This window comes from Haliaeetus albicilla, chromosome 24 (assembly GCF_947461875.1).
Source record: "Haliaeetus albicilla chromosome 24, bHalAlb1.1, whole genome shotgun sequence".
In the NCBI taxonomy this organism is placed as follows: domain Eukaryota; kingdom Metazoa; phylum Chordata; class Aves; order Accipitriformes; family Accipitridae; genus Haliaeetus; species Haliaeetus albicilla.
This window is the reverse complement of record NC_091506.1, coordinates 9,555,257-9,573,341: the sequence shown is the minus strand read 5'-3', so window position 1 is coordinate 9,573,341 and position 18,085 is coordinate 9,555,257. Positions and strand designations below refer to the sequence as shown.

The following is an 18,085-nucleotide window of genomic DNA, read 5'->3' as shown; positions in this document are numbered from 1 at the left end:
AGACATCTGTTAGTCTGCTGATTCATGTCTAAAGAGAAATGTCATAAGGATTTTTAGAATGCAATGCTGCATATGAGGCAGCTGCACTGACGTTGCAGATCAGTCTGTTTCAAATGAAGTCTTAAACAATAAACCCTTCTGTGATTCTTTTTGTTGTGAATCTGTGTCTTTGAAAATGCAGAGAAATTAATGTGTAACAGTGAAAATGAGATAGGAATGTAATGAAAGAAGCATGGAAGCTTCCTGCTAGTGCTGACCCATCAAGCTTAGGTAAATTGTCACTGTCCTCGTAACTTAACGCCCCTTAAATTCTCTTGGTGCTTTCCTTCCCCGCCCCTCCCGCCAAGAGAAGGACTTTAGTTAGGTGTGGCAGCACACAATAGTAACGAAATCATGTACCTGGGAAATACTAGCTTTAAACGACAGTCTGTTACCCTCTTGTCTGAGCTGGCATTTCATCTGCCTTTTCTGTTTAATTTCATTGGATGTATCTTGCATTGGTGCTTTTTTCTTGTTGGAAATGTATTTGCTCCTATTGAATACTCACATAATCACAAACCTTCACTAATGGTGACAAAATGTTATTTATTTATGTTTATTTGTTTTTTATTGGCTTTTATAGCATCTGTTTCCTTTGGCATGTGAGCTTCCCTGCTACTAAACCCGGGATTTCAGGAATATGAGCTGAAACTGCGGTGCAGTTGCACTTAAAACTCCCTTTAATTTTTGTTTTTTTGGTGGGAGCCTGGGTACGCAGGGATGGCAGGGTAGGTAGCATGCCTCTTCCAGTGAGGATAAGCACTAGGAACACTAGAGTGTCAGAGCAATAACAATCCTGTTTTTATGCAAATTTCCCAGGAATAAGAGAGGCATATTGCAGATGACACATTAACAGGCTTGTCTTTAAATAGAATGTTTTTTCAAAGTCTTCCTTGGGGCACCAATGACTGTTCAATGCAACATTAATGGATGCATTCTCCTGATAGAATCACAAGAATTTGGAGAGATACTAAACTTGCCTCCTGCCAGATTTTGCATACCTTTTGTTTTTCCTCTAAATATGTACCTGGACTGAGGGCTTGCTGTCTCATAGCAAGGGAAAATCCACCCTCATGTCTGCAGTGCCAGTGACCTCTTTTAGAAGAAAGTCTTCTACTGTGTAATTTTGAGAGATTGTGAGTAACCAGAGCAGTAAGTGCAGCTGCTCACAGTAATCTGAATACAGGAGATGTACGCTTCAGGAGCTGGAGTGCTGTGGGGATGTGGAGTGTCTTCTGAACATGGCTTTGGTGATGGAAAGATAATAAAGAGCCTGTACATTAATGCAGTTCCTAGTACCCATAAGTACTGTCCATTGGATCAGTCCTGCTTCATCATGCAGAAGCCTCATAGCTGCCTGAGAGTTCATGGGGCAGTGAACAGCTGTACCACAAGCAGTGATAGAAATGAAAAGTGAAGGCAAAATATAATCTGGCCTTACTTTGAAGAGTGAACTGTATTTCCTCTCCTCCTGGGCCCCAAAGGAAGTTGCCCTCCTTCCCCATACAATTTGGTGAGTCAAATAATTTAGCTCTGTTTTTCAAAATATTTTACTATTTGACTAGTCATCTTTCTTATCCTCTTTGTCCTTGCTCTCTTTTTATACGTGTTGTCAAAATCAGGAGCTTTGAAGGATGCCTTTTCTTATTCAAGAGGGCACTGCAAATCAGTTTGGGCACTAAAACTCACCCTTTTGCTCATCTTTTATTCCTTCTGCGCTGTCATTGCAGCACCCCGTTATAAGTATGGTCTCTGATCAGATTGTGGAAAGGCTCTATAGAATAGCATTTCAGCATCAGCAGATTTCACTGTCTGTAATGATGTGGCACAACTTCCATCTGGGTTATGCATGATTTCCAGGTCTCTTTATGTCAGAGGGACAAGAAATGTTTTGTATTTTGACAGGTGTCTGTTGTTTGTTTTTTAATTTACTTATTGGGATGAAGTCATCAACTTGTCTGGATGAAGGCGGCACATCCATAGAAAACCTAGATTGCTACAATAGTGTTCCAGGGACATGGAGTATTTCAAGCCTACCAAATGTGTCTTCTGCTCTTCCAGGTTAGGTCTTTTGTTAGTTACTTTCCACTGAAGCTGTTCTACTCTGCTTAATTTAAAATACTTATTTTAACAAAACCTGGAACTTGAGTTCTTTCCTCTTCCCCTTTTTCTGCCTCTGGCAAATTCTCCAAGTGCCAGGCAATTGAGCCTTGTTCTGATACAATGAATATTTAAATATTTTATACAAATGCTTGCTATATATTAATTGAGAACAAGTAAGCAAACAAGAATAACTCCATATGCTGATGCTTACTATAGTTTACTGGTAGTGGGGAAACAGGATGACGCTAGAGCTCTAGCACATGCTTTTGGAAGTACTTGTTAGGCAGAATGAGTAGCTTTGATGTGATGATCTGCCCTTAGAATATTCTGTAGCACAACAGTTTAAGGGCACTCAGTGAGTAGGAGATCCAGATCTGCCAGAAAGGAGGTTTAAACCTGCTATTCTCCTGGTGAATGTTATAGTTGCTTATTTAAATTTAAGTTCGTGCACAGTTTTTGTTCCTTAAAACTGCTTTTTTGTCTTTTTAATTCTTGGAGGGAGGGAGGAAGAGTGACTTTAGTATTGAAAAGGACCATTTTGGACCTTACCAGCTTATGCTACAGGAGTCACCTCTACTTCTGTGGCCTTCCTTACTTCTGCATAAGCCTGGAAGAACAAGGAAGTGCTAACACAAAACCCCCTAAGATTGAAATGCTCCAATATACTCCAAGCACTTCTTTTTAAGAACATGAAAATTAGAATGCACCATATATGATAATTTACATTATATTGCTTAATTCATGACTTGGCATATCAAATATGCTAGAAGAACTTGTACAGAGTCAAATGCCATTGTAGCCATTAATTTCTTTGCCATAACCCCTTTCTTTCTGAAGTAGTAAAAGGGAAATAAAAGAAACTAGACTGAAAAGGAGTGGCTAATCTTTTTCTATTGTTTTATATTCTTAGCTGATACAAAAGGAATAATTAATTAATGTTACTGCATTATGTTCCAGTATGTAGGTGTGTTTAAATGTCAGTCTCTTGTCAAGCAACCACTCCTGGCTAGTACTGAACTGTTAACTTAAAGAGTGAACAAAAAGACTTTTAAGGAAAAAGTAACAGAGCAAAGTTCTCATTTGTGTGGGATTTTGTTTTATTCAGTTCTTTTATAAAACCCCAAGATACCTCATGAGAGAGAGTGCATGGCAGAGCACACTGCAATAGGCCACGGGGCTTTTTGTCTTGGAGAATATCTTGGTTATATAAGAAAATTGTTTGGTTTTGTTGCCAATCATAATTATTCTTCATTGGATGATAGGGTAGAGTCTTCTATTTTTCACTCTAGTTTTGGACTTTCAGGATTGAAACCTGTTATCTTACTGTCTATTACTTATTCCTGTTAATGGTGATGAATATAGATGTTTCTCAGCAAATAAGCATGTACCTCCATGAACAAGCAAGTCTGGCAATCATCTTGCTAGCAGTGCTGCAGGAAGCAATAAAACATACCGGTAAGCATATTACTCTTTCTGCATACCCTTGAATTGAAATCAGTGGTTCAGACTCATCAGTCACTGAAAGAAGGTGCTGATACAATGTGTATATCTTTTCTCTTAAATCAAAAAGACTTGAAGAAAACTTTTTCTTCTGAACACCATCTATTTACCTTGGCTGAAACTAACAGTAATACTGAATTGTTTTGCCAAGGTGGGGGTAGGAAGCGATGGACACAACAAAAACCCTTCCCAAAACAAATCTTTAATTCAGTAGAATTGGTTAAGCTGGAAGAGACATCAGAGCTGGCAAGTTTTGAAACATTGTCTTTTGAAGCTTAACTAAGCATTTTGTTTTAAAGCTAACTATTCCCCAATCCCAAGTTAAACCTTGCCTTCAGCCAAAACCAGAATTCCAATAACACACTTGTACAGAGCTGAAGCAGCTGCTGTGGTAAAGGAGTGGAGACTTTGTCCTTTTTTTTTTTTTTCTTCCTCTGAGCATCCTCCATAAAGTAACCCAGAACATTCATCGTGTCTTACCACTTTAGCTCACCCATTAAGAACCAAAGCTATCCAATAAGTAGTCAATTGTGTGTTGATAAACCATGGTAGTTCTTCAGAGAATAATCAGCAGGGGTCCCCCATGGAAGCAGGAAGCATTGGATTTCTCTTGCCCTTAATGAGTTTATTAAAGGGAGCTTAGTCAAGAACTTTTGAGCATCTGTAAAGGTGGAGCTACTTACATTCAGGTGGTAGAGCTTCTTCATTTGAATAAAAAATAATGAAAAACTCTTTTTTTTTTTAAATTAGATTAACAAAAGTCTGAAGAATTTTTAGGTCAATGCTTACAGGAAAACTTGTTGGGCATAGAGTACTAGTAAGTGTTAAGAACGGTTCACTGAAGGCTGCTTTTGAATGCCTTTACTGCTCTTATACAACAGATGAGAGTATTACAAAACAGTTTTGAGGTATTATATTAATATTCAGCATTCCATATATGATATAATCTCACAAATCAATTGATAAAATGGCTCTGCAAATAAGGAAGCTTAACTTTCTCATCTCTGGTAAAAGCTTTGAAGCTGTTGGCTCAAATCCATGTCAATGTGGGAATTGGGCTATGAAAGGTCTAGTGATACAGAGCAAGAATGGGATATTTCACACTAGAGTTCAGTTTTGTCCCGTTTTTTTATTAACATTTGATAGTCTTGTGCATCAGAAACAGCTTTCTAGATCCATCAGTGAATTCTGATGCTCCCAGGTTTGCTTCATTGGTTTTTCAATTCATGCCTTACTATTTTGAGATCTCCCCGTCGGACAGCAGAATGTGTATGTTTTTGTGCATTGTTTTGATGCTTTGGAGGTTTGTATGCTTAAACTAATGGGAAAGTTAGTTGCTGAGAAGCTCAGGTCATGGGGAAGGTGAGGATTCAGCTTTGCTCAGGATCTTGCCTGCTGCCCAGACTTGACGCTTTAGACCGAAGGCTTTGCACGTCTTGTGGCACAGCCAGCTCGGACTGCAGGGCTGCTTCCAGTTGCTAATTTCTCCCTGAGCCAGTAGCTTCAGCGGGTTTGCACCGCTGGTTGCTAGTGCTCTGTGCTGCTAGTTAGAATTAGCCCAGAAAACCATGATGCTGAGGGGGCTTTTTGAAAGGAATTTAAACATAATTTTGAGTTTGACTAAGCCAAGCGTTCGCTGGAGCAAATTACATAGCATACGCTCAGCAGATAGTCTTTGTGCAGCTTATGGCTGATCCTGTCGCCAAACTGGGGGAAGAAAGCAGCAGCGCCTTTGTACAGCGGAAGAGCATAGTTTATTACCCAGTAGGTGCAATTTAAAAAGATCTGAGGCAGAGATGACAGATGTGAGGAGAACTTATGTCCAAGTAGGGTCAGTTATATTTAGATGCCCTGGTATATTTGTGTTTTGAAATGGCTTTTTGAGAAATAGCAGTCTTAAAAGGAAGACCAAAGCCTAGCCAAACAACATGCTGTTTGATTTTACATCAAACCTTTAAGACAAGATAATATTCACTCCAGGGAGAAAGAATGGCTGAATAAACATGTAGAAACTTAAAGGTGCTGAGGTTTTGAGTAATCAGTGTGCAGTGTCCAGTGATGTCTACTGAAATTTTACGAAACAGCTCTGTAAATTTAGTCAGACTGGAATTTAACTTGCACTGTAATTATGGAGCTGGGGTTTTTGCAGAGGCAGTCACCTCTGGCAGGTTTGTACCAAAGTTTGTTGAGCCTGGTTTGGGTTTTTTTGTTTTTTTAGTGACCCGTGACACTACCCTTTCTAATTCATCAGCTGTTGAATCTTAGCCACCAGCCAATATTGCCAAATGTTTTTAGCAAGTCCCTACCTTCTCCCCTGCTTTGGTGACTTAAACTGAGCTCTTATATAACTGCACGATGTGGTCTTCTGTTCCTGCACCCTTCTGGCATCCTTGCCTATTACCTTTCTTTTTAAAGTAGAGTAATAGCTCCTTGGGAGGGCACCCGAGTGTCTCTGCAGCCGTCCAAAACCGAGCCTGGTGGATTTCTGGTCATGGGCAGAGCCTGCGAGCTTTGATTTTTAAGAATGTGTTTTATTCACGAATGAATTAACTAGTAGGGAAAAAACTGATGGAACAAAAACAAGTGGCAAAGTATTAGGAAAACACTACTAGGAGAGAAAACAGATGATCCTTCTGTGTTTTTCCTTCCAATTTAGTATTTCGGTATAGACAGTTTTGGGGTTTTTTCCCCATAATGAGGAATTCTTGGCAGTTGTATAATGAAGTGTTAATTTTTAATGGTGTTTTTTTGTTGGGTTTTTTTTTCATTTTAATGTAGGGTTAGCCTGTTTGTGGGTGTTTTGTTTTTGTTTTTGTTTTCTTTTTTTCTCCCTCCCCTTTTTAATTCATATGTGACCTAAGTTAGGCTGCGTGGGACTCTCAAATTTAAAGAACCTTCCCCTCCTCTCTCACCACTGTGGATATCCTTATTTGCCGTCTTAGGTCTCTGCCTCAGTAAAAGCTATTACTGTTGGTTTTGCTTCTTTCCTTTTGTCCATCCGATTGGTACTCCCACTACTGCCTCTCTCTCATTTTTAGAAAAGGCCTGGAGTGCAAGCAGCCGGTTCTGTGTAGCACTAAGTGAAGCTTTTCATCTTTACTAGTATAAGCTACCAGTAGGGATTCGACACATTTCTATTCTCCCTGCACCCCCTTACGTCCAACTAATTTTCTGCTGGTTCTGTGTTCAGTTTTATTTGCCACGCGTTGCTGCTGCTGCTTCTTTCTAAGTCATGAAGACAAGTTTGGGCCACCCTTGATGCCAAAATTGTTGCATGTTCTCCTGGGAAGTCCTTGGTGTGGTGTTTATGATGCTACAGAGTGCTTTCCCATGTGCTGGTGCAGAAGGATTCATCGTAGATAAACAGGACAGAGGGACGTGCAGGAAGCTGTTCCAGGGTTTAATGACTTACTGTGGTGTGACTCCTTTGTATTGGTTGTGCCAATTCTTGTGATATTTAATCAGAAACCTACAGTACTGCTTCCCTGAAAGCCCTAGTTCCTGGAGAAATGGGATTATAAGACACTTGTCTGGGTTTTTTGTATTTGTGTGCAAGTTGTTTGCCTTTTAGTAGAAATAGATCCCTTGGTCCTTAGAGCTTTAGAGAAGAGCTTAAAAAATGTCACCCAGTAAGGTTCAAACCTTGAAAGGGAAATTACAAAAATAATGTATTATTTCTGTATAAAAACACACAAGAAGAAAAAAGCCTCTTGTGACTGTTCTAAGCTGTGTTTGTGAAAGGTCTGGGAGGCAAGTGTGGAGCAGACCCTGCAGATTTGTATCTTCTTGTATCGTTTTACCCCTTTTCCGAAAAGAAGAAGGAGGGGGGGTAAATAATAAAGAAACCTTTGAGGTGAAGTGTTGTCGAGGGGGGTATTGTGTACGTCTTAAAAAAAAAAAAAAAACACCCATTCCTTTGCAGACAGCTGCTGCTCTTCTTTTGAAGTAGCTCTAAAATCATGAGCTAGATAGTGAGGAGGGTGGAATCTTTGCCTGCTTCTAGCTCCGAAATGGATATTTAGTCATGTAGAAAGGGTTTATGAAAGCAGATTCCCTTTTCAAAGATGATTGTCACAGTAGCTTAAATTGTCTGCCAAGCATCATAATAGAGTTTTACTACTGTAGGAAAACAAAAGCAAAAGATAAGCTTAACTCACTGAAACAAAAAGAGAACAAAGGGGGAAGAATAGAAAAGAGTCTCACTAATGACAACAGAGCACAGTGATTTCCATGCAAGTAACAACTTGAAAGGGGCTCCTAAAATAAGGTTAATAGCTGAACAGATTCAGAGGTGTTTCCCTTCTGCAACAGGCCTCAGATGATGTGGTAACCAAGCATGGGGGAACGTGTTAGGGGGCTCTGAGCACAAACCCCTCCTGTTCTCCATCTGGGGCCACAAGGCCATCCAAAAGTCTTGCTGGGCAGAGAAGGAAAGAGATTCCTAAGTGGGAGGAATCACCAAGTGATGCAGATGTGGCCCAAACCAATTTTTGACCACTTCATTTCTTGCCATCTTTGCTCCTCTGCTGGAAAATGGATCAATTGGCTAATCTTGCTCTTTCCTTGTTTTCAGTAGGTACTAAAGGCATGGCTTAGGCCAAAAGATGACACAAGAGAAGGCGTCTAGGTAAAGCGATGGTATTAGAAACTATTTTCCTTTCAAGAAGGAAGGAGATGTTTGCATTTGAAATAAGCAGTTAGGAGGCACGAGCACTGTCAGGAAACCAGAGCACACTACTAGTCTTAAAATGTCACATATAGTTTCTGTCTAGCCCTTGCAGTCTCTAAGGCTTCCTGTTTTGTTTTCATTTCTTAAGTTGTTTATAAATACTCATTATTGTGTAGGAAATGAATGAGTGAATATCAACCAGGTGAATAGTTCCTAGGACTGTAAGACATACTGTCTGTTGGGATATAGCAAGCTATCTCAATTTCCAGAAGTTCAGCCATGATCCTGCATACGCTTAGATATTTAGGCTTCCTGTAGTAAATATTTGTGTGTCTGGACTTGAACAGAGGACATGCATCTGCATGTTACAGTATTATGCTGAAGTATGGAAAGACTTGCCAGGACCTCACCGCAGTGCTCCATGAAACATCCTGTGAGCTCCACTTTCCCTATAAAAATGGAGAAGAATATATTTTACAGAGCCTTAGAAGTAGCTTGACCACACTACTTTTCCTCTTTAAATGTTGTATTTGTGGTGGGTTTGCTTGTTGCTTTATTTTTAATTTTGCAAACTACATATAGAAGAAATGACAAGCAGGATGGCAAATGTGTGACTGAGGCTCATGCCAAGCTTTTTTACCTGCACTGCCCCTTGGAGTCAGTGGTGATGCTGTAGGTAGGGGGATTGGATGGTTGAACCTCATGTTTAGACTTGTATAATTAATTAATCTCTTTCCTTGAAAAGGGATCCCCAACATATACTCCAGAGCAGTGATAGTAAGCCTGCTTATACTGCCCTTCTCCATTGGCTGCGTGAAGGACAGAGGTAAAAGGGGTGATGAAGTGGTACCTCCATACAGTGCGGCAACGGGGTGAGCTGGAGTGCCTGTGTGCCCCAGGCTGCTTGTGGGAGACTTCTGTGACCTGCCTTACTTTGGTCATTTGTCTTTCACCTAAATTTTCAGTGTTACTTCATAACCAACTTATATCTGTACTACAGTCATCGTGGCTTGCTAGTACAGATGTACAGAATGTCAAGCCAATCTAATTTTTTCTACAGTAGGATTCCTTTGTGGATAAAGGAGAAGCAGCTTTTACACATCTTGATTTCAGTGTCTTGCTGTGGAACTACTGGTGGGTGTTAGATGCAAACTTGGCTAGGTAATGGTAATGAGAGTTTACTTACTGGTGTTTTATTTTGAGAAACGTATGGGATAACATACTGAGTATGGCTTGGAAAAGGTCTGTCCTGGAACCAGTTCTGTTCAGTATTTCTGTTTTCGTAATGATTTGGATGATGCAGAAGGGAGTGTACTTATTAAGCTTGCAGATGACGTGAAGCTGGGACGGGCTATAAATACATCACATAAATAATCTTCAATGAATCGCATCCAAGTTTTTTTAAGACAAATGTAGGAACAATCACTTGGATTTGTGCAGAAGGCTTGCAAAAAAAGATCTGGAGCTGTGGTGTGTCACAAGCTGAACGTGAGTCAGCAATGCCATTGCTGTGAGAACACTTTTCACAAAAATCAAAACTCCTTGCTTTGAGAAACACGGCAGTCATGTTGGCTGTGCTGCCTGCAGGTCACCTGCTGTCATCCTTCTGCTTCACGCTGTTCCTGAGACCTGTGTTAAGTTCTTGTGGCTGGTTTGGGGCACTGAGCTTCAAGGGAAAAGGTGAGTTGAGTTGACTTGAGGCTGCTTGCCCTAAAGAAGGTTGCCAGGAGGTGCAATAATAGGCTTCAAGAGAGAAGTCTGTTCTCTGTATTCCTGGTGCAAGAAGCTCAAATTTCATCAAGTGTCAGGTACAAGGAAAAGCCAGATAGTAAGGCTGGGAAGATTTGGGGTAGATAGTTTGAGAGGCCATGGGGTCTGTTTGACAGCCTTTAACAACAGGCAGGTGAGGTGTGTTAGGTTTATGGTAAGCTTGGTGCCTTTCAACTGTTCCCTGTGAACTACAGTTGATGTTACAAGCCTGCTGAATCACTGCCTTTCTATAATAAAAGCCACCCATTAACAGTGCTTGGTGTGTCATATGCCTCCTAGACAAGGGCTCACTAAGCCTACTCCCTTGGGAGCTCAAGGAGCCATGCTGTGAACGGTGGGCAAACTGAAATGAGGGGGTACATGTTTTATTTATCTATATCCTTACTTCTCTCCAATCTCAATGCAAACAGTTGTGTTGAAAGACTTTATAAAATCCATGTGTCAGCTTCTGCTGTTGCGTGTATCCGAGGACATCTCGGTGAGTGTACCTGCGTGCTGGAGCACTGAGAAGGGTGCGCTTGTGCCTGTGCAGTTTCTGTAAGGGCTGGCTCTTGTCTTGGGAACTTGACATGGCTGGGGTTGGTGCCGTGAAGGTATGGGAGGGAACTCTTGTCCACTCCAAGAAAGCATGCCAAGGGGAAACGCAGGAGTCAGTTACCTACTTGCATGATTTGCTGCCTCTCTGATACAGTGGCAGTGCATGTTTGCTTCTACTGCTGCCTCCTCTTCAGTTGTGTTGGCATCACTTTAGCACTACGTGAGGTTTATAGGCACACATAGTGACCTGAGTCATTGAAGTGAGCTAAACTAGACTTAACCATTAAAGAAAACTGTTATTTTGCTGAAGGCTTTTTTTGGCTGAAGTGTGGCTCCCCACTTGAACCCACAGACAGCTGTACCAGACCAAGTGGGGTTTTTGAGCAGGGAGAGGAATGAATGGAATGGGAGGGCTTGGAGGGTGCCTAAACTTCTATTTGTGCTGGAAAAAGTATGCCTCACTACAGCCCAAAGGCTCCTGCACCCAGAGCAAACAGCTCAAATACAACAGCTTTGGAAGCTGTTGAATTCAGGTGTGCCACAGAGGCTGTATGTAGCATGCAGGTATATTGTCTGTCAAGAAGCAAACATGTAATTTGTATTCTGTTGCCTATGAAAGCATTAAATTACATGCTGTTATAATTTTGAAGGAAGATATTTAAAGCCATCTAAACTTTAATGGAAACAAGATTTCAATTATTCTTGTAATGATAAGGATGAAAGTTTTCTAGTTTATCTAGAAAAAGCCCTGTTCTTTAATGAAGCTCAGTAATTAGAAATGCACTAGTCTATAACTGAATTTCTAATGAATAACCTATAGATTTAGCAGTTTCAGTATTATTTCCCCTTGTCCTTTATAAAAAGTTCTCAGTAAGCTACATATTTCCCACTGTGCACTGATAGAGCACGCTACTGTCTTGCCATATGGTTGCCTTCCTCTAGCAATTAATGGGTTTGTATGCAAAGGCCCCTGAATCTTTGGGGACTATATATTTGCTTGTGGTCTTGTCAGAACATGCAGCATTTCGATAGGCAATTTCTCACGTTTATGTCCACTGAATAACAAGTTGCCCAAAAGACAGCATAGTAACATAATAGTGCAGAACTTAAACAGAGCAATTTGGTTTATACAACTTAAAAATAAATTAGAGTGGATATATCTTTTCAAGCTTCTTGGGTCATTTTCTAGAACTAGTTTTTATGGCTGGATGCATGTTTCATGGATGCATGTAATCAGTTTCTTGGCAAATGTATTTACAAGGACATTATTTACAGTCATTTTCCCCCTGCATTATTTAAAAATTAATATGAGCCCAAATAAGTAAACTTGAAGGAATCAACTAACATTGATAGAGGTGTAGTAAGAGAAGGAGGAGAAAGATTATGGAAACAATAGTCAAAGGTCTCTCTTTAAAGGGAAAAAGTGATTAAATAGCAGTGTATTGATGTTGCTAAGCAGTGCACCTTTACCCCATTTACACAAGCACTGAAGCATTTGAAGAGTATTTTAGATAATTTCCACACAGGTTATTCTTCAGAGATGAAAACTGTAGATACCTTTTTGGAACAAATTTTGTCTGAATTATCTCTTCTTTGTGCTGGTGGAACTTACTTGCATGACATTTGAAAGTGGCTATGCATGATTTCCCCTTCCTCGTAGCTCTCATTATGCATCATGGCAGAAGCAGCTTGCACTGAGAGACCCACACGTTCATAGGTTTGAGCTGCTCTGTGTTGGAGCATCACCTCTGTGGTGTCTGTGCCACTGCAGTACCCATTTTACTGGGATTTTACTTTTTGAAGGAGTATCCAGGGAGTGACTGACAGGTGAATCTAACCTAGGCTCAGTGAGAAAAGTGTTGTGTTCTTGTGCCTATGCAGCATGAGCTGCTCTTGAGTAAGGAGGAGTTTCAAGGGTGAAAATATGGCTCAATTGCTTTAATGGAAATTGAAGAATCTGGGCCAGTTCCTGGGTTTTGGGCAACTCTGAACAAGCCTCTTGCTTTAGAATTATTCAGACTGTAAACTTGGGGAAGGTGGAGCATGTCCCCTTCTGTATATACTACAGTATCTAGTAAAAAAAGGACCTTTTTCTGCATGTCTCTGAGATAATATTAAGGAAATCTTTTTGGGTGGAGTTTAGTCCTGCCGAAAGAAGCGGGGTGTGAAAAAGATACATTGCATCTTCTGCACAGAAATCTTAACAGCATTGGGGACGTAGCGGGTTAACAAAGCTGATGCTCTGAGGAAGACAGTAGGTATTTTAGTGCAGCACTATTACGGTGACTTGAGGGCTTGCTTACCTGCCGAGGAATTCAGGAGGTTGTTCAAACCTTATTTTCTTTCAGTATATCAGGAAGGGGAGGCAGGGAGAGGATGATGGCAACTAATCTTCTTGTGATGCTGGAGATGATGATTTTACTGAATCTGTTAAGTTTCTGTGGGTCTGCCTGGAAACTGGCTTAGGGCAAGGGATTACAGAGCTTGTAACAAATATCAGATGCAGAGTTGCCATAGACTGCCACTGGGTCCTCGCCTTAGCTTCTTCTAAGGTCATGTCAGCACATCTGCTTTATGTGCATACCTTGATTCCAGGATACTTCCTAAGCATCTTGGGGAAAAGTACTCCCCACACCTTCAGCTTAACTCTGAAAGGTCAGTATGTGTATTTTTTTTTCTCTTCTTCCCTCCCGCCCCGCTCCATTTTACCCTGGAATGGAAATATGTCACCCTCAACTATGCCCTGTGAACATCACATAGTTTTGAGCAGATACAAAGGATGCCAGGTTCATTTCTGTCTACAAATCTGTTGAATCTACATCAGAAAAATTGGCCAGGGGTTTTAATACAGAAAATGCAGCTGTCACTCTGTTATTGCTGTTAAACATGCTTATATGATCTGACAGTGTTAATGAGTGGGTAACATCAGCTAAGTCTAAAAAGCTATTGCACAAGAAGAATCCCTTAAATTTCATGGCCATGGACACATTTTGCCTTTTTAGCTACCCTGATGAGGAAAGACACTTATTTATTGTGAAGTACCCCAAACAAATTTGGAACAATTGATCAGGTTGTGTCCATTTCCCATTGGATTAAGTGTCTTTAGGTAAAATGACTAGTGACCTTACCTGGACTTGGAAGTAACTGGAATGCTGTGGTGCTCCAAGAAAGGTTGATATGTTTATAAATATATCTAGTACAGGAATATAAAACAGCAAATGAGTGAATAGGAGCTGTACTAATAAATTTTGGGCTTTTCTGTTTGGCATGTGAGTAGGTGGGGAGGTGTCGGCCCCCCTTCTATAGTGGTTAATTACATTTCCCACATGACATTTCTCTCTCCTTGACATATCCCATCATTCGCATCAGTGATGATTGTCACCAGCCCCCCCGGCATCTCCTGTGCTTGTTTGAAAGATAAAGCCATTTGTTTAGGGAAAAAAATCCCAGAGTTTGTTTGTTTTTGTTTTTTTTTTTCCCCTGTCCTAATTTTCTTGCCAGCTTAGTTGAGATACTCTGTGAGGTTTTTATTCTCATAAACAAGCTTATTCTCCAGACAGGCTTTTCCCAGATGTCCTAGTCCTATTAGATACCTTGGTTTCCATGTGTTTGTTACCTGCAAGAGGAGTGTGTTTGACATGGTATTTTCCTAACTAGAAAAACATATTTATATTCCATACTTAATAGAATACAACTGTTCTGTGTACTGAGTTTGAGCTGGTGGAGCTTTTTTCAAGTAGGCATTCTCTACATGTCTAAGTGTCCAAACAGAAATATTCTGTGTACATAATGTATTAAAAAATGACACCAGCTTCTTGTCTTCTGGAGGACAAGAAGGCTTTTATCATTTTAAAGGCCTCTCAAGGAAATAAAACAATACAATTGTACTGGTTTATTTATGTTGCTGCTGTTGTACCAGTATCCCATTTAAATGGTTTTATTCCAGAATAAGAATCCTCATGGAGGTAACAGCAATCCTAGTAGCTGTTCCAGCAGAAGTGAATCCAGTGCAGCTTCCTGGGAAGATGCTGACCTTTTGGTCTGGTACAGGGTAGCCCTTCTGCTTAGTCCTCCTCCGTGTGAAGTCTTGTAGGAATGGGATCAATACTGTGACTTACAGGAGAGTGCTGCCTCCTTTCTGTGACTTCAACATTGCTGAAAGCTGCCCAGATAAAGAGTCTCTGACTTTGTTTCTATTAATGAAAATAATTTTCCCTGTGATGTTGCCAAACTATGTTGAAAAGTTGTTTCACCTTTACTTAGGCACTGCTGTGCCGGCAGATGTCCAGCTTCTGCCTCTCTAATCACCTTTTAAACTCTTCCCCAATAACTGACTCCCACCTTATTAAATATTCCAGGAGATTTGAAGCTTCATGATGTTTTTACCTCCAGCTCAGGACTGAAACCTGGCCAAGCGTTGGAAAATTAGATTTAGATCTGGGAAAAGGCTAATAGCGTGGATCCCTGTGCTCCTTATGACAGTGCATTCAATTTTTATGTGTGAGTTGAAAAAGAGGACAGGAAATGATGCAGAATTATTTAGGCTGAGATTGAGAAGCAGTGGAAGGAGTGTCAGGGAGACTTGGGAGAGAGGACAGTGGGGTGGTGGGCACAGTATGGTTCACTTGGCGGAGGAGGAATTAGACCTATGGCTGAACCTGGCTGACTTCTGAATTAGCAGTAGTCTCCTGGGGACAGAAGACTTGGGCATTAAGGTGAGCTGCTCAGTGCAACATGGTGGTGAATGCTTGATGGCAATTATTGATTCAGGTCTCAAACTGGCGTTTATATTGGATTTCAGAGGTGATGTGTTGGGCTGTCGGAGAGGAGCAGACAGTTTCGGCTCTCCCCCTGACAAGTGGATTCAGTCATAAGACCAGCAATTGCAAGGCATTAAGCTTGAATGGATCTAACTGCCTGGGGCAATTAGGGTGGTGCTCTGCTGGAGAGTTTGTTTGTCTGAGTAGGGAAGAACTCTTCTGAGGTGAAAAAAGCAAAACAAAGCAGAACTTGAAACCATTCAAGTCTTTGTCCTTTGCCAAAGGCACTGCTGAAAAGTACAGTAAAGGAAGATGAGGGAATGTCATATATGTATGTGTATATATATGTATGTATAAAAATATATAAATATATTTATGTGGGGGATAGCAGAGGGGAATTTGAAAAGGTTGCTACTCTTGGAAGCTGGTAACAGATCCCGTCTCTTGGGTAGGTAAACTGGTATCAGGTAAGCTTCCAGCATATCACTGAAGAACATGCTCTTGAAAAAGTCTGTCAACCTTCTCTTGTACTTAAGCGTAAGATGCATGAGATGTTGCATATCCATCTTAATCTTTTTTATTCTTAGTTAAACAGAAATGTTCCAAGAGTGCTTTAACTCTGTCTGACCTTGGGCTCAGGTTCCCAAAGGATCTGTGCAGCTAGTCAAAACCATGTTGGGCCTACGTGGTCCTAAGTGGCTGATACTATATCAGGGCAGTATACTTTGAACATGTTCTAAAAATGAGTTACAGTTAACCTGGAACTTTGCAAGCAGGTACCAGGATAGCAGCATTGTCCCTGGCTGTAATATATCGGTGGCCTCAAGGACTCAAGATTTAGTTAATGAAAAAGTCTGATGCTGCCCTCCCCTGTTTCCTCAACTCGCATTGGATGCAAAATTGTCCAAGATTTTTGAAAAGAAGACTGCAAAGTCTGGGAGATGCAAAGGTAGAAGGGCTGGAGGTATGAAAGGAACTCACAGCTGCCCTTGCAATCTATGACATTTTACATAATAAGGCACAGCAGTGAAATACCATTCAGCTGTAATGCAATAAACTTTAACCGAGGTATAACAATGGTTTGGGGAATTCTACTCTTATTGGTATAAATCTGTAGATTCAGTGGGATTATTCTGATTCAAAATTGTGCAGTCTAGAAAAGCTATGGTCCTCTATTTCTTTAGAGCTCTGCTTATCAGAGCACTTAGGATGAAATCACATCCTTGTTGAAGTCAATGGCAAAGCTCCCACTTATTTTGATGGTGTCAGATTTCATCCGTTGCAAATTGCTGAACATTATAGAATTCAGTCAGATGTAATCAAAATATAAATGCAAATTGATATCATCTCATAATGTAGCAAATACAGGGGGAGTATCTTGCTAGTGGTGGTGTCAGAGACACATCTGTGCATATTTTTAATGCACCTATGCTGTGATGAACAGATTTAGATACTATGTCATTATGATCACAGGGGAGATCCATTTGCACTGTCATTGACTGATTGCTTCAGCTTCTTCCTTGTTCTTTCATAGTAAGAAATCTCGAGATTATGATGGACAAGGCAGAAAAAAATAATCTAGCTGTTTGTGCTGTGGTTTCAGGTGCTAGTGACCTTCTCTCCACCGCTTGGATGTCAGATGCACTACTGAATGGTGAGAGGCAGTGGAGTTTCATTCTCTGAGAAACTGAGAGAGGGGAGAAAAAGTACCTATCCATTATCAGGGAGTTACTGCGATGCTAAAATTACTGAGTGCTGATTAAGTACTGGCTGCTTCAGAGCTGTGTAGATCTTCTCAAATCAGTGTTATATTGGATAGTGTTTTGAGATCATTTCTTAAAATACAGGAAATACTTCCCAGAAGCTTTTGAAAACTCAGTCTGATTTTCACAATGCTTTCCAGAGAAAAAATTCTCAGGACAGTGAGAGTGCTGATGATGGGATTTAGGTTATTTACTTGGTACATTCAGTCCATTCACTGATTAGACTGTTCTTGAACCTTTAAGATAATCATAAGTTAAAAACCAGAACTTCTATTTTAAAACTCAGCCTTTAAAAACATTGAGAGGGAAGACTACCTCTTCCAAGTTATCCGAGTCAGCCTGGGAACCTTTGTTATCGAACATGATTCATTTTAGGGAATCAGCCTGTGAATCAGAATGGGGCTAGGTTGTTGAAGAGGGGGAAGAGTATCCTAATTTATCTTCCAAGCAATTTTAACTTGAAAGCTAGTTCTTTCCTCTCCTTCCCTGCTAATATAATGGGACATAGCAGTGGATTGAAAGTGTGAATAAGCTAGTTGGCAGAGTTGGAGACAAGTTGGACAGTGATGAGAGTGTTTTGGAAATGGTTGTGTGGAGTTGCATAACTGTCAAGTATTGTAAGAAAATGGGATCAGCATGTTTCTTCAGTGTGAACCAGTGTGGGTTATGAGGAGGAGCACAGGTGGAGTTTGCAGGCAGTTCTTGATAAAGTGAGCTATATATTTGTGGTCTGTTATTTAGGAAGCTTTGATTAACAGCTCTCCGTGAGGTTTCGGAGTCTCTTCAGCATTTCTGTCACCAAGTATTGTGGGAATGAGGAGGATGTTCCTGCTGTTAGGGCAGCCATAAAAGCATAGGTAAGGTAAGTGTTTCTGGCAGCATGGTGAGTCTCCTCACCTAGGGTTTTGAATTAAGATTTCTCCATGAATGTGTACTGCGGTCAA

At 40.6% G+C, this 18,085-nt stretch overlaps 1 protein-coding gene across 4 annotated transcripts in view; it reads left to right on the top strand.

Moving 5' to 3' along the window:
- PTPRG (protein tyrosine phosphatase receptor type G) overlaps window positions 1–18,085 on the top strand; it is a 412,532-nt gene that overhangs the window by 55,188 nt on the left and 339,259 nt on the right. Inside the window, exon 1 of one of the 4 annotated variants that reach the window (XM_069811971.1) lies at window positions 9,877–9,991. The exons of 2 other annotated variants lie outside the window; for them this stretch is intronic. In XM_069811971.1, coding sequence (XP_069668072.1) covers window positions 9,877–9,991 — 115 coding nt within the window. Of the gene's footprint in view, window positions 1–9,876; window positions 9,992–16,986; window positions 17,033–18,085 lie in introns of those variants that run through there. One more of the 4 variants, XM_069811974.1, reaches the window with a different exon arrangement.